Genomic DNA, 14,096 nt, shown 5'->3' on the forward strand with positions numbered 1-14,096 from the left:
AATAAATAAATAGATATTTAAACAAATAAATAAATACTATTAATACTCTCAATAATGCATTTTACCTGGACAAAAAAGATATGATAATTTAATGTTTAATAATTTTTTTAAACTGAGAAAAGACAACAATGTTTATGTTTAATTTTGACCAAAAAAAATTGTAATGACTGAAAAATATTGTCATTTTTATTCCTTACTTGATCTGGAACGATCAAGTAAGTTTTCTATGAAAATGTGTCAACTGACTTAGGATTTTAATAGAAAACTTACTTGATCGTTCCAGATCAAGTAAGTTTTCTATTAAAATCCTAAGTCAGTTGACACATTTTAACCCAACAAGAAGCATTCGTATTAAACTCTGCTTGTTTTCCAGCCATGTCAGCTGGTTTTACTGGCTGCTGTAAATTTGCTCCTGTATTTTTGGGGTGACTCAGTAGTGTGTGAGTTACTGGCCTGTCTCCGCCTGCCAGTCCAGTTCTGATTCATGAAGTTTTATTTCCTTTGTGGCTAAGCAGACATCCACGTGTCACCTCTGGACCTTGACTCCGCTAAATGAAATGAAGAGCTCAAATGGTCTCCTTGGACAGCAGAGGAGCGCAGCAATGAAATGCTAAGCCTCTTTCCCTGAGACAAACGTTAGGGAAAGGAGTGGTGTGCAAAAACATCCTGCAGCCTTCATCTCCACAGCAGGCTGCTGAATAATGTTGATTATTTTATCTTGATGAAAGTTGCTGCCTCGGGAGGTGAGGATGGTCTGATTTTTTTCCAACTGCATGCACAGCCGAATGCATCAGTGGGATGAAATTGACTGGAGTGAACAAATGCTCAAAAGAGAATAAGTTATGGGATGTTGACAGCTCCTAAACCAGCAAAGCCAAATAGGGGAACGAGATTGGGAAAATCCTGCAGATGTAAGCAAAACAGAGGTATCTCACTGCGCTTCTAAAACTAAGAGATTCAACACTTATAAGTTATAACCTCAAACGACAACCTTGGCTGTCGCTCCAAACATATTGCAGCTGGTGTGTACAATATACTGGACAGGCATGTTTGCGCACACAAATAAAGCCTTTGATATTGCTTTTCGGAAAAGCAACGCTGTCTCTGCCCATCCAAATACTGAGCTCATAAGTTTACTTTCACCTGGGGATTAGTTGGAGGAAGACAGAGAAGCATGAACCAGAGTTCCCCAATATGTTCCTTATGACTGCTCCACCTCAAGAACTTTCCACTTTGTTTGTCAGGTGCTCTTTTTCATTACCTGGTGGGACTAACATGGAGAGCTCTGAACTCTGCACCACACTGTTTCTGAAAACACAAGGGCTTCTAGCTATCGCACAGTAGTTGTATTGATCATGACCCCTAACATCTAATCAATGGCATCGACTAAAGACATTAGCATTTAAAGGCTGATCATTTTCACTGAGTGTGACCCCCTCCCCTAGCAGCTAATGATGTGGTGTGACTTTAGTTTGTGTTGTGTCTCTGTTTCTAACTTGTCTTCCAGACCCAGCAGAAGTGCATCGCCACACTGGCCCTCTTCTGCTGCTCTGCTGTGCTGATGGTGCTGATCTTCTCTGTGGACATCTGGGGGGACAGTGAGGATGGGATCACAGAGGAAAACTGCAGCAGAGACTGCCGGTGAGAGGTTCTGCAAACAGGGTGGACCGAGGTACAAGCGGGGGGTTTTGGAGAGTTTGATTTGATGCAGGACAAGATGAGAAATCCATCAATTGCACACATATAGGTGAATCTCAGAAACTTAGAATATCATAAAAAAGTTTATTTATCTCTGTAAGTTAATTGAAAAGGTGACATTCATATGTTTAAATAGGTTCATCACACACAGAGGGATGCATTTTTATTCTGTGAATTTTTCAAATCTGGCCTCACAGGTAATAAATAAAACAAAATTAAGTTTCCTTGGAATAGATTATGGCACAGAAAACAAATGAAAAAGGTAGTTATAGAACAGAAATGTTGCTTTAGACAGACAGACAGACAGATAGAGAGAGAAAGAGAGAGAGAGAGAGAGATAGATAGATAGATAGATAGATAGATAGATAGATAGATAGATAGATAGATAGATAGATAGATAGATAGATAGATAGATAGATAGATAGATAGATAGATAGATAGATAGATAGATAGATAGATAGATAGATAGATAGATAGATAGATAGATAGATAGATAGATAGATAGATAGATAGATAGATAGATAGATAGATAGATAGATAGATAGATAGATAGATAGATAGATAGATAGATAGATAGATAGATAGATAGATAGATAGATAGATAGATAGATAGATAGATAGATAGATAGATAGATAGATAGATAGATAGATAGATAGATAGATAGATAGATAGATAGATAGATAGATAGATAGATAGATAGATAGATAGATAGATAGATAGATATTGGGGTCCCAGACTGAAAAACATTGAAGACCCCTGCTTAAGAGTACATTTGTTTGAGTTTTCATGTTCTTTGTTTCCTTATTTTTTGCACGTTTTTCAGATTCAACTTTAAAGGTTCCTATTTTCTGTCTGTATGGCTGTAGCTAACCATCTGAGCTGTGCATGAAGGCTCAGCATAGAGGTTGAACACCTTTCCATTCAAGTTAAACTTGAATGCGTCATAATCTATTTTGAAGTCTGTTAAAACTCACTTATCCACTAGTATGTATTAATGTAAGATGATCAGCTAAATACCTGTTCCTCTTGTGATTCACCAAATTTGTTAAAGCACTTTTTAAAAAAAGATGTAATTTGTAAAATCCTGTAGTGAAAATTCATACTTCACTACCCAGCTGTGCTTTTGTTCCCAATATATTCCAATTTGTTTGCAAAAGGAAGTACATGTTATTATTGTTCAGAAGAAAACTACCAGAGCTCTCAGTAGAACTACAAAAGGAGTAAAGAAATTGTTACTTTCAGGATCGTGGTCGTGGAGAACATCCCAGACGACCTTTCTCTTCACATGGATGGCAGGCATCACATTCCTCTTTCTGTTGGCTTTCACACACTGCTGAAACAAGCAAAGCTCTCAGTGGAGGTGGTGTCATCTGTCTGGGACTTAAATGCTTGGGATGTGGAGCCAGCACCCAGCACTGCAGCACAGGTACGTGTCGTTCTGCAGAAAATAAACCAACTGTGATTTCCAAGTGTCCTTACAGAGCAAAAGCAATTATTTTTAATTAAATACCTGAGCCGTCTTTGTAATGAGGTTACAGCTGCTGAAATGTAAGTGTTACCCTTTTGAAAGACAGAAGCACTGTTGAAATCCTCAGCTACAGCAGAACAGAAAATCTTCTTTCTTCCTCAGGGTCAGCTTCTGTTCCAGAGACTGCTCAAGCTGAAATCTCGAGGGGTTAAACTGAAGATTGCCAGTAGTCTAACAAACTCTTCTGAGTTGAAAGCCTTGGCAGCAGACAGTGAGTGGCTGTCACATTTTAATCATATAATGGCTTTTTCTTCTACTACTGTGACAAATGGTAAATAGGATTTATATGTCTTTACTCTGCCAACCTGAAGGCATTTTCTACTTTTTAAACAGGATCCTGCTGTGATGTAGAGACTTTGTGAAGGTTGGAACCGTAGTTTGCCACAAACAAAACTGAGGTTCAAACTACGGTGCCTTGTTAAAGTATACACTTTGAACTTTTTCACATTTTGTCACGTTGCAACCACAAATTTAATGCATGTACTTGTACTCGTATTTGTACTCGTCGTCTTCCGCTTCATCCGGGACTACGTCGGTAGGGCAGCAGACTCAGTAGAGATGCCCAGACTTCCCTCTCGCCTTACACCTCCTCAAGCTCCTCAGTGGGGAGCCCAAGGCATTTCCAGGCTAGCCGAGACACATAGTCCCTCCAGTGTTTCCTGGGTCATAAACCGGGCCTCCTCCCGAAGGCACAGGGATGTGACCCTCTCATCCACCAGGGTAAACCCAACATGAGACGGCTGAGCTGGGGGGCAACAAGCAAACCCACCCCAGCCCGCCGCCTCTCCCCGCAGGCCACTCCAGAGTAGAAGAGAGTCCAACCTCTCTCAAGAAGATGGGTTTCAGAGCCCACGCTGTGCGTGGAGGTGAGCCCAACTATTTCTAGCCAATATCTCTTGACCTACCGCCCAAGCTCAGGCTCCTTCCTTCAATGCATGTATTACAAAGTAATACATAATATTAGAGGGTTAATAATTCATAGTTTGTTTTTACAGTTTTATAAACTTATAAAATAAAAAGTATGTATGTTTGTTTTCAGTAGATTTAACTCTGATAACCCCAAATAACATAACATCTAGTGCATCCTGTTGCTCTCAGAAGAACTCCTAATGTGTGGCAAAAAAACTATCACTGCTTATCACCCTGCAATTACCATCCTAATGGCGAAACATGGTGGTGGTGCTATCATACTGGACTCAGTCAGTATTGATGGGTAAATTAATACAGCAAATTAGAGGACAATCCTTTAATAAAAACTGACAATCCTGGTGCAGAGGTTCACCTTCCAGCAGGACAGAGATCCTGAAATATGCAACCAGAGGCACAATGGAAAGGTTTACATCAAAGCTGTTCGCATGTACTCTCCATCCAATCTGACTAAGCTAGTGATATTTCCTAAGGAGAAATGGGCAAAGATTTCAGTCTCTTGATGAGTTGGGTTATGAAAGCTGGTTCTACAGAATACAAATGCTGGTCAACTTTATTAGAATTTGATCTGTATCATCATGTATCATTTCCTTGCCACTTCACAATTATTCAATACTATGTGTTGGTTTATCCCAAAAAATTTTAGTTTGTGGCTGTAACGTGCAAAATTTGATGGTTATGAATACCTTAAAATGTATTCTATGTATCAGCCTACAGATTTGCTAATAAATGAAGAATCACAACTAAAATCTGTAACACTTTTCATCAGTACTGCTGCCCTCATTGATATCTCAGGCAACACAAGGGCAGTTGGTGTATTTCCACCTCCTTATTCTGTTTTTCCAATCAAACTGTTGTTTGTAGATGCACAGGTTCATTTTGTCAATATGACAGCTCTCACCAAAGGAGGCCTACGTTCCTCATTCTGGATAGTGGATCGGACGCACATTTACATTGGAAGCGCTGAAATGGACTGGAGGTCACTGTCCAAGGTAACAACAAACATCAGCTGAGCTCGCTTTGTCTAAGCTTTTAAGTTGTCGAGCTTTGAGAGGTCTACAGTCATTTTAAGTCATACACAAAATCTATTAAAGGATCATCTTAGCACCCTAAAGGTGGAAATCTCCACCACAGATGCATCTTCTAACAGGCCTCAAGGGTGCTCGAAGATGGCTTCTCTTTTTATTTATGGTGTAATTCATAGTATAGGACAAACCATTACATTTTAATAAGGTGGAACTACAACACTGAGGTGATAATAGAGTTCATTTGATGCCTTAGCAGTGTATGGCAAAAGAACCAAAACTGAATGTAATAAAACAAGGAGCCAGAGGGAAGGAAAAAAGACATATAAAAGTGAGAGAGGAGAAATCACATAGAGCCAGGAGAGGAACAACAAAGAGAATAAGGCAGAAGCGTACCTACCAAGGTAGCATGACTGACAGTAACTTCAGTTTTGTTCCTTTTGGAGGCGCATACTGATATGGAATGAACCTAAAACTAAGTCCTCCTGTTTAGTTCATGGCCATTCAAGAATATATCTAGAACTGTTAAATAAAGGGAACACTTAAACAACACAATATAACTCCAAGTAAATCAAACTTCTGTGACATCAAACTGTCCACTTAGGAAGCAACACTGATTGACAATCAATTTCACATCCTGTTGTACAAATGTAATAGACAACAGGGGGAAATCTTTGGCGATTAGCAAGACACACTCAATAAAGGAGTGGTTCTGCAGGTGGGGACCACAGACCACTTCTCAGTACCGATGCTTTCTGGCTGATGTTTTGGTCACTTTTGAATGTTGGTGGTGCTTTCACACTCGTGGTAGCATGAGACGGACTCTACAACCCACACAAGTGGCTCAGGTAGTGCAGCTCATCCAGGATGGCACATCAATGTGAGCTGTGGCAAGTCTGTCAGCGTAGTGTCCAGAGACTGGAGGCGCTACCAGGAGACAGGCCAGTACACAAGGAGACATGGAGGAGGCTGTAGGAGGGCAACAACCCAGCAGCAGGACCGCTACCTCCGCCTTTGTGCAAGTAGGAATAGGAGGAGCACTGTCTGAGCCCTGCAAAATGACCTCCAGCAGGCCACAAATGTGCATGTGTCTGCACAAACAGCCCTCCAGGTACTCACCAGAGGTAGCCTGACTACCTTTAGGTACCAAGATGAGATCCTCAGACCTCTTGTGAGACCATATGCTGGTGCGGTTGGCCCTGGGTTCCTCCTAATGCAGGACAATGCTAGATCTCATGTGGCTGGAGTGTGTCAGCAGTTCCTGCATGATGAAGACATTGAAGCTATGGACTGGCCCGCCCGTTCCCCAGACCTGAATCTGATTGAGCACATCTGGGACATCATTTCTCGCTCCATCCACCAACGTCACGTTGCACCACAGACTGTCCAGGAGTTGGAGGATGCTTTAGTCCAGGTCTGGGAGGAGATCCCTCAGGAGACCATCCACCGTCTCATCAGGAGCATGCCCAGGCATTGTAGGGAGGTCATACAGACACATGGAGGTCACACACAATACTGAGCCTCATTTTGACTTGTTTTAAGGACATTACATCAAAGTTGGATCAGCCTGTAGTGTGTTTTTCCACTTTAATTTTGTGTGTGACTCCAAATCCAGGCCTCCATTGGTTAATACATTTGATTTCCATTGATGATTTTTGTGTGATTTTGTTGTCAGCACATTCAACTTTGTACAGAACAAAGTATTCAATGAGAATATTTCATTCATTCAGATCTAGGATGTGTTATTTGAGTGTTCCCTTTATTTTTTTTGACCAGTGTATTTTCATTTATCCGTTTTTCTGCAATATTGAATTTGGAAAATTTGGACTTCTGAAATTATTGGACAGTTTCATTTACATTTAAGGGCGATGGTGGAAACAATGGTAAAGGTTCGTCCTGTAACTGGTGGGTTGCCAGTTCGAACCACCAGCCTTGCCTCCTGATGGTGGTCAAAGGGCCCTGTGGCACCGATTGTATGGCAGCCTCGCCTCAGTCAGTGTGCCGCAGGGCAGCGGTGGCTGCAATGTAGCTTACCACTTTCAGTGTGTTAATGAATGGATGAATGGGTGAATGACTGATTGTAGTGTAAAGCACTTTGGGGTCTCTGAGGAGTTGATAAAGGGCTAAACAAGTGCAGGCCGTTTACCATTACAGATAAAGTTTTAACCTTTTCAGTATTTTAAAAACAGCACAATGTCAGAGATTAAATCACTGAACAACAAGAGGCTGCCTGTAAACATAACATTTTTGATGTATTTTGGGGGGGGAGGTTCTTGTCTGGAGCATGTGGGTGGAAAGTGTTATACGATCACATACTAACAATTTTAAGTTATTCTACAGCAAGAAAGGTTGGCAGCTGAATTTAAAACAGTTGCTAAGCTTCATAAAAGTGGATAATGTGGCGAAATCTCCCAAAGGTGAACCATGCAAATCTGAGAGAAATGGCATGAAAAAAAAAATCCGAGAGCTTCATTTCAGGCCTGACATTACAGACCTGAGATGAAGCTGTTGGATCTTGCAAGTTAAATTATAAAGTTCATCTAAGTTCAATAAGATAAAGGTTGAACAGTGATGATTTGTTCAGAAGGGTTGCTAGGAAAAGGTCTGAAAGACTATACCACTGCGACTTAGGTTTGCAAAACTGCAGCTGAATTAGCCAAAAGACTTCTGGAGCAATGTCCATTATACAGAAAACACCAGAGTAGAGATTTTTGGCTATGAAGTTCAGCACCATGTTTGGAGAAAACCAAGCATATCAATACAACCACAGGACCTGGGCACCTTGCAGTCATTATATTGACCTTGAACTCATCTGTATACCAACGTATTCTCAGGTCAAGGACATCTGTTCAGCAGCTGACTATTGGACCAAACTCATCCAAATTGACTCAACAATGATCACACAGCAGCAGATCTACAACTGAATGGCAGAAAAAGAAACAATCAAGGTGTTAATGTCTAATCTAGCTTCAGATGTAAACCTGACTACACTGCTGTGAAAATTCTAGAAAACAATATTTTCTTTTTTAGTAAATCTCAATGAACTGAAAAAGAAGAGTGAGCTAAATTCCTCAACAGCAATGACAAACAGAAAACTATTTTGGAAGTTATTCCAGTAAGGGCCAGTTCTACAATCTGTTTATTGGTGAGGTGTACTTAGTTTTTCTTATGACTGTACTGACAGTGAAGATATGTAGTTGTCTCTTATCCTTCCTAACTTTCAGAAAGTGTGTACACTAGAGACTCTAACTTTTCTGCTGCATCATGTTTTCTCTCAGCTTTTTTTGTCTGTAACACCCCACAGAGGAAAGAACTTGGAGTGGTTGTGTATAACTGCAGCTGTCTCGCCCTGGACCTCCACAGAGTCTTTTCATTTTACTGGCAGCTTCATGACAGGGACTATATCCCCTCCATCTGGTCGAAGAGAGTTACAGCCCTCTATGGGAAACATGAGGCCCTGGAGCTGCAGCTTAATGCCACGCCGGCTACGGCTTATCTGTCTGTAAGGAACACTTTATTGACGATAAGAAGATTTATTACATGTTTATATTTTAGGAGAGTTACACTCATGCCCCTATTACACAACACAAACATGATCCATCAGTAAAAACGTTTCACAAATTCCCTGTTAAAAGAGAACAAAGAACATGGTACAAGAAGGATAAAAAGAATGATGCAATTGCAGTGCCATACTGTATTCTCAAGAGACATGCTACACAACACATTCAGCATGAAGTAAAAGGTAGCTAATGCACAGGGATATGAGTACACAATCCAGGTCAAGAAGGCCAGTCAGAGCAATCAGACTCAAATGATTGAAGTTCACTAGAAATTGGGATGTTTATATGGGGTTCCTTAAGTGTCAAAAACATGTTTATGTGTCTATGTAAAGTGTATATGTAGTGAGCTTATGTATTGTAATGTGTCTATGGACTGTGCTGCATCTATGTGCTGTGCCTAATGTGTTATGCTGACCTATAGCGGTTTTAAATGAAGAGCCATGCTCTAAACCTTTTAGCATTTCAATGAAAAGACTTAAGGTGAAGTTCAAATGAATCCCCTGGAAACGCTGACAACCACTGAAAAACAACTTGGTTCAGCTCAGAATTCCAAGCGCCACTGTATAATAATTTACTGTGTTGAAATTTCTCTCCAGTATAATTTATTACATAAAAAATGATTTTTCAGTTAAAGAACTACAACAAACAAAAGTTCATTTTGTAATTGTATTTAATAGTTCCAAAATGTTTGTCCCAATTTATACGAGATTAGTAACCTAACATTATGTTTGTTTGGTTTTTTTTCTTTTCCAAATGACATACTTTAGAAAATAAAGCCAAAGCATATAGACCTAACATAGACACAAACACACTACATATGCACCTTACACAGACACATAAACACACTACATATGCACCTTACACAGACACATAAACACACTACATATACACCTTACATAGACAAATAAACATGTTTTTGGCACTAATGGAACCCCATAAATACCCAGTTCCTTTTTTGGAAATAAAGTTTGCAGTTATAGCTAGTTCTCAGTTTGTAGTGCCATGAAATTTTATTTCTAAATGTACTACAATTGAGTGCAAAATGTGCGTAATAAACATTTTATTGTTTTTCTAGTCTGCATAAGACATAAAGTTTAATATATTTGTCCTAACGGTGACTCCCTTTATAAAAACGTTCATTACAAACTAACAAGAAATGCACACAGTGGATGATTAATTATGTCAATATCACACTGAGTCTGACTATCTCAGTACTATAGCCTAATTTGGTGGCAATGGTTCTTGCTACCCTCCAAGTTGCAAGATAGTTATCAGTTGCGCTTAGGACATCTATCATCCCACAGATGCTAATAGAGCCATGCTGTCACAGCCTCTGGATGCTTCAAACTCCTCTTTAGCCTTGCTTCCTGTAATAATGATCCATGGCTTCAGAAGGGGGCATTGTTGTTTTCTTCCCACCCCAACATTGGAGAAATCTAAAAAAATAACTGTTTGGGCCATTATGCACATCAGCATACACCAAGATTGTAATAAAAACAAAAAACTTTTAAATGTGTAGTTTTTTATTTGGACCTGGTAGATCTTGTATTTTTTTATTTTTGGAATGTTAGAAAAAATTAAGTGGAAGCATTTTTAAGTGTTGCTTCCTCTCTGCAGACCTCACCCGAACTCTTCTGTTCCAAAGATCGCACCAGAGATTTAGACGCCATCTACCAAGTCATCCAGAGCGCAAAAACCTTTATTTTCATTTCTGTGACCGATTATCTTCCTCTGGTCAAAAGGAGCTTTAGAGGAACTTCAGTCACAAGGTTGGTTAGAGTGGAAAAGCTTTGACATATAGATTTCTTTTTTTTTTTTTGGTCTGTAGCTTTGAGTCTATTGGAGTGTTTAAGCGTTTAATTAAATTATGTAACCTGAACCAATCCTGAGTGTAGCAACTTGATATTTGAGACATTTATTTCCAAAACTGTCTACAGGTATTGGTCACCTATCGATGAGCTGATCAGAGAAGCTGTGGTGCTCCGAGGAGTCAAAGTCCGCCTGCTCATAAGCTTCTGGAAGAAAACTCACCCCCTCACCTTTAATTTTGTGACCTCCCTCAAGTCTCTGTGCATGCACCTTCACAACTGTTCCCTGGAGGTGGTAGGTGAATCACTGAAAGTTGCAACTTAGTCACGCTGCATATTTTTATCATTCAGTGGCTGAATCAAACTAATTTCCTTACTTCACAGCGATTTTTCAGTCACAAAGAACAGAAGGAGGACTTTCAACTGGGACTCAACCACAACAAGTACATGGTGACTGACAATGCTGTCTACCTCGGTACGCACTGTCGAGACTCTGTTTTTAGTTAATTTACAATACAGTTGTACAGAATATAATCCATGCATTTTCACATGGAGGAACATTAGTAAAAACTGAAACAATAAAACTTCAGAAAATTCCTAATCATGTAGTTGCCAAGAGTTTGTCAAGACGATTGATATCTTCTCATATATAAATGTGGTCAACCATGAATTTTAATTAATGTCACATCAATCTTTTACACAACAAAAAATAGATTTTCTTGCTTTTGCCTTATTTAATAAATGAGCATGAGAGTCTTAAAACACTCAGGAGCAGAGGTGACGTTTGTTAGGTATGGGGTTTAAAGTGGTGCTATAACAGGAGGTATATTAAAGAGGTTATACATTGATTTATAATGTAAACATTTTAACAGAGGTTGGAAAGACTTAATTATTAATTATAGTAGTAAAAACTACTAAAAAAAGAACTTTCAAGCTAAATTTTATCTCTGTTCGGTCCGCAGGGAACCACGACTGGGTCGGGAGCGACTTTGCAATAAACGCAGGAGTCGGACTGGTTGTCAGGATGAAGGATGGTACCAAAGACAGAGGAGCAACAATCCTAGAACATATTAAAGCTTCATTTGAGAGAGACTGGAGGTCACGTTACGCTAAGAACCTACAAAAAAGCAAAGATCAGCAGGGAAAATACAGACTCTTGCAGTGGCCTAAAAATCACTGGGAAACCAAGGAGGAAAATGAGTGGAACAACCCTTTATAAGAGCAGCCAGTGCTATTACATCCCAATACTGTCCATGCCTGACCACTGCAGATTATACAAACATGTACCCAGATGAAAGTGTATATCCACACTAATAGACCTTAATCCGAATTTGTAACTTTAATCCAAAATATCCAGTTAAAATGTAGCTTTGACACAGCTGCAAAACCCACCAGTGGCAACTATGTACCCAGCGAGTTATAAGCTGTGATGTGAGCATGTACTATTGCATGATGAATGCAACCAATATTCTACTGCACTATATATGCAAGCAACATTTAAGAAAAATATGTGCTGTTTGTAAAATCTACTTATAAAACCAAGTTAACTCACAACACATTCAATTTACCTTAATGATCCATGTTTTTCTCTACAATAGAGTCTGTGCATTTCTCTTAAGTGACATGCACAGACTAGTGCAGGAGCTTTATGCCATGTGTCTTTTAGAAATGTTTTTATTTGTGATGGATTTATTTCTGCATTCAGAAATTTGCAGGACGATCAACATGCTCACACATATTTTAACCTAACAAGAGCATTATGGTCATGGGCTATGATCTTTGTCTCATCTAAAATAATATATACACTGCTCAAAAAAATAAAGGGAACACTCAAATAACACATCCTAGATCTGAATTAATGAAATATTCTCATTGAATACTTTGTTCTGTACAAAGTTGAATGTGCTGACAACAAAATCACACAAAAATCATTAACGGAAATCAAATTTATTAACCAATGGAGGCCTGGATTTGGAGTCACACACAAAATTAAAGTGGAAAAACACACTACAGGCTGATCCAACTTTGATGTAATGTCCTTAAAACAAGTCAAAATGAGGCTCAGTAATGTGTGTGGCCTCCATGTGCCTGTATGACCTCTCTACAACACCTGGACATGCTCCTGATGAGACGGTGGATGGTCTCCTGAGGGATCTCCTCCCAGACCTGGACTAAAGCATCCGCCAACTCCTGGACAGTCTGTGGTGCAACGTGACGATGGTTAATGGAGCGAGACATGATGTCCCAGATGTGCTCAATCAGATTCAGGTCTGGGGAACGGGCGGTCCAGTCCATAGCTTCAATTATGTCTTCATCTTGCAGGAACTGCTGACACACTCCAGCCACATGAGGTCTAGCATTGTCCTGCATTAGGAGGAACCCAGGGTCAACCGCACCAGCATATGGTCTCACAAGAGGTCTGAGGATCTCATCTCGGTACCTAAAGGTAGTCAGGCTACCTCTGTATCTATATAAATATATAGATACATTATATATATTTATGTCATGCCGTTCAGGAAATTATTTATATTTATATTCAAAAATCTGAATATATGGAATGAAAGTCGGACTGCCCTCGAGGACTTATGGGTAATGTGGTTCAAAACATGCATAGTTGTCTGTAGGAGTGTTTTCGCGTGCTTTTGACACTTCATCGCAGTGGCTCAAGCACTAAGTACGCATGAAACGAAGTACTCTAAAATAACCCATAGATATTCTTATTTCTTCCATTTTATTGAGGATCCATCCTTCTGCGGACTTGGGCCAGCATCATATCCCACAATGCATTGCACCACCAATAGTCGTAAACAGAGGAGCCGAGCGTGGACACTTAGCATTTTCATACTTTTCTGAATTTGTCGCAGAAACGTTCGACATGTTTTAAGCATAGAAGTATAACTAAAATCTTTATGTGACCAGTCAGTTCATCAACAATGGGCAACCTTTGAAATATCTTCTGGGGTTTTGGGAGCGGCACAGCTTAGTTCACAAGCCGGTCAGCCTGCGAAGTTAAGCTAAACTAAACTAAGCGGAGTTGGAATGGGATCTCACCTCTCATCCCTGCCTTATCTCGGATGGGCACTCTGTCATTTCTTGCTACCTGTTTTCTGTTTGTGGCCGCTGAAAGTGAGATAGTTCGCATTTTTTATATTAGGTGAATAACTGCAAGTACCAAATTATAAAATGCATGATTTTCTTCCTGATTTTTTTGATACTTTTACTCAGTTTACATATTTCATTTGTGTCACATTATCCTCCCAACATTTTTGGTATCTTCACCCTCATGTCTTGACATCGTATGGGGTAAGAACGCTGTCAAAAACAATGTGTATGTAAAGACGGAAATGTGTGCATATTAGTCAAGAGTTGTGCATAAGTAAAATCCAAAAGAGGTATTGTATATTTTCTCTATAAGAATACAAAATAAAATGTTACAGCTTCACGAAATTACAAACACAAAGTTCAAGTTTACAGTTGTGGTTTATTCTTTATGAATACAATATGCTAAAACAGTCTGTGAATACGATTTATTTTCTATGAGAATACGAA

General features: G+C 39.5%; 1 protein-coding gene across 2 annotated transcripts in view; it reads left to right on the top strand.

The window, feature by feature from the left end:
• pld5 (phospholipase D family, member 5) overlaps positions 1-12,387 on the top strand; it is a 30,065-nt gene extending 17,678 nt beyond the window's left edge. For both annotated transcript variants that reach the window (XM_047364588.1, XM_047364589.1), the window contains exons 2-10: positions 1,508-1,641; positions 2,942-3,125; positions 3,330-3,438; positions 5,019-5,146; positions 8,484-8,681; positions 10,357-10,508; positions 10,677-10,842; positions 10,932-11,022; positions 11,510-12,387. In XM_047364588.1, coding sequence (XP_047220544.1) covers positions 1,508-1,641; positions 2,942-3,125; positions 3,330-3,438; positions 5,019-5,146; positions 8,484-8,681; positions 10,357-10,508; positions 10,677-10,842; positions 10,932-11,022; positions 11,510-11,766 — 1,419 coding nt within the window. In that variant the 3' untranslated portion in view covers positions 11,767-12,387. The remainder of the gene's footprint in view (positions 1-1,507; positions 1,642-2,941; positions 3,126-3,329; positions 3,439-5,018; positions 5,147-8,483; positions 8,682-10,356; positions 10,509-10,676; positions 10,843-10,931; positions 11,023-11,509) is intronic.
• The last annotated feature ends 1,709 nt before the right edge of the window (positions 12,388-14,096 follow it).

The sequence above is a fragment of the Girardinichthys multiradiatus genome, chromosome 5, assembly GCF_021462225.1.
Source record: "Girardinichthys multiradiatus isolate DD_20200921_A chromosome 5, DD_fGirMul_XY1, whole genome shotgun sequence".
Taxonomy (NCBI): Eukaryota; Metazoa; Chordata; class Actinopteri; order Cyprinodontiformes; family Goodeidae; genus Girardinichthys; species Girardinichthys multiradiatus.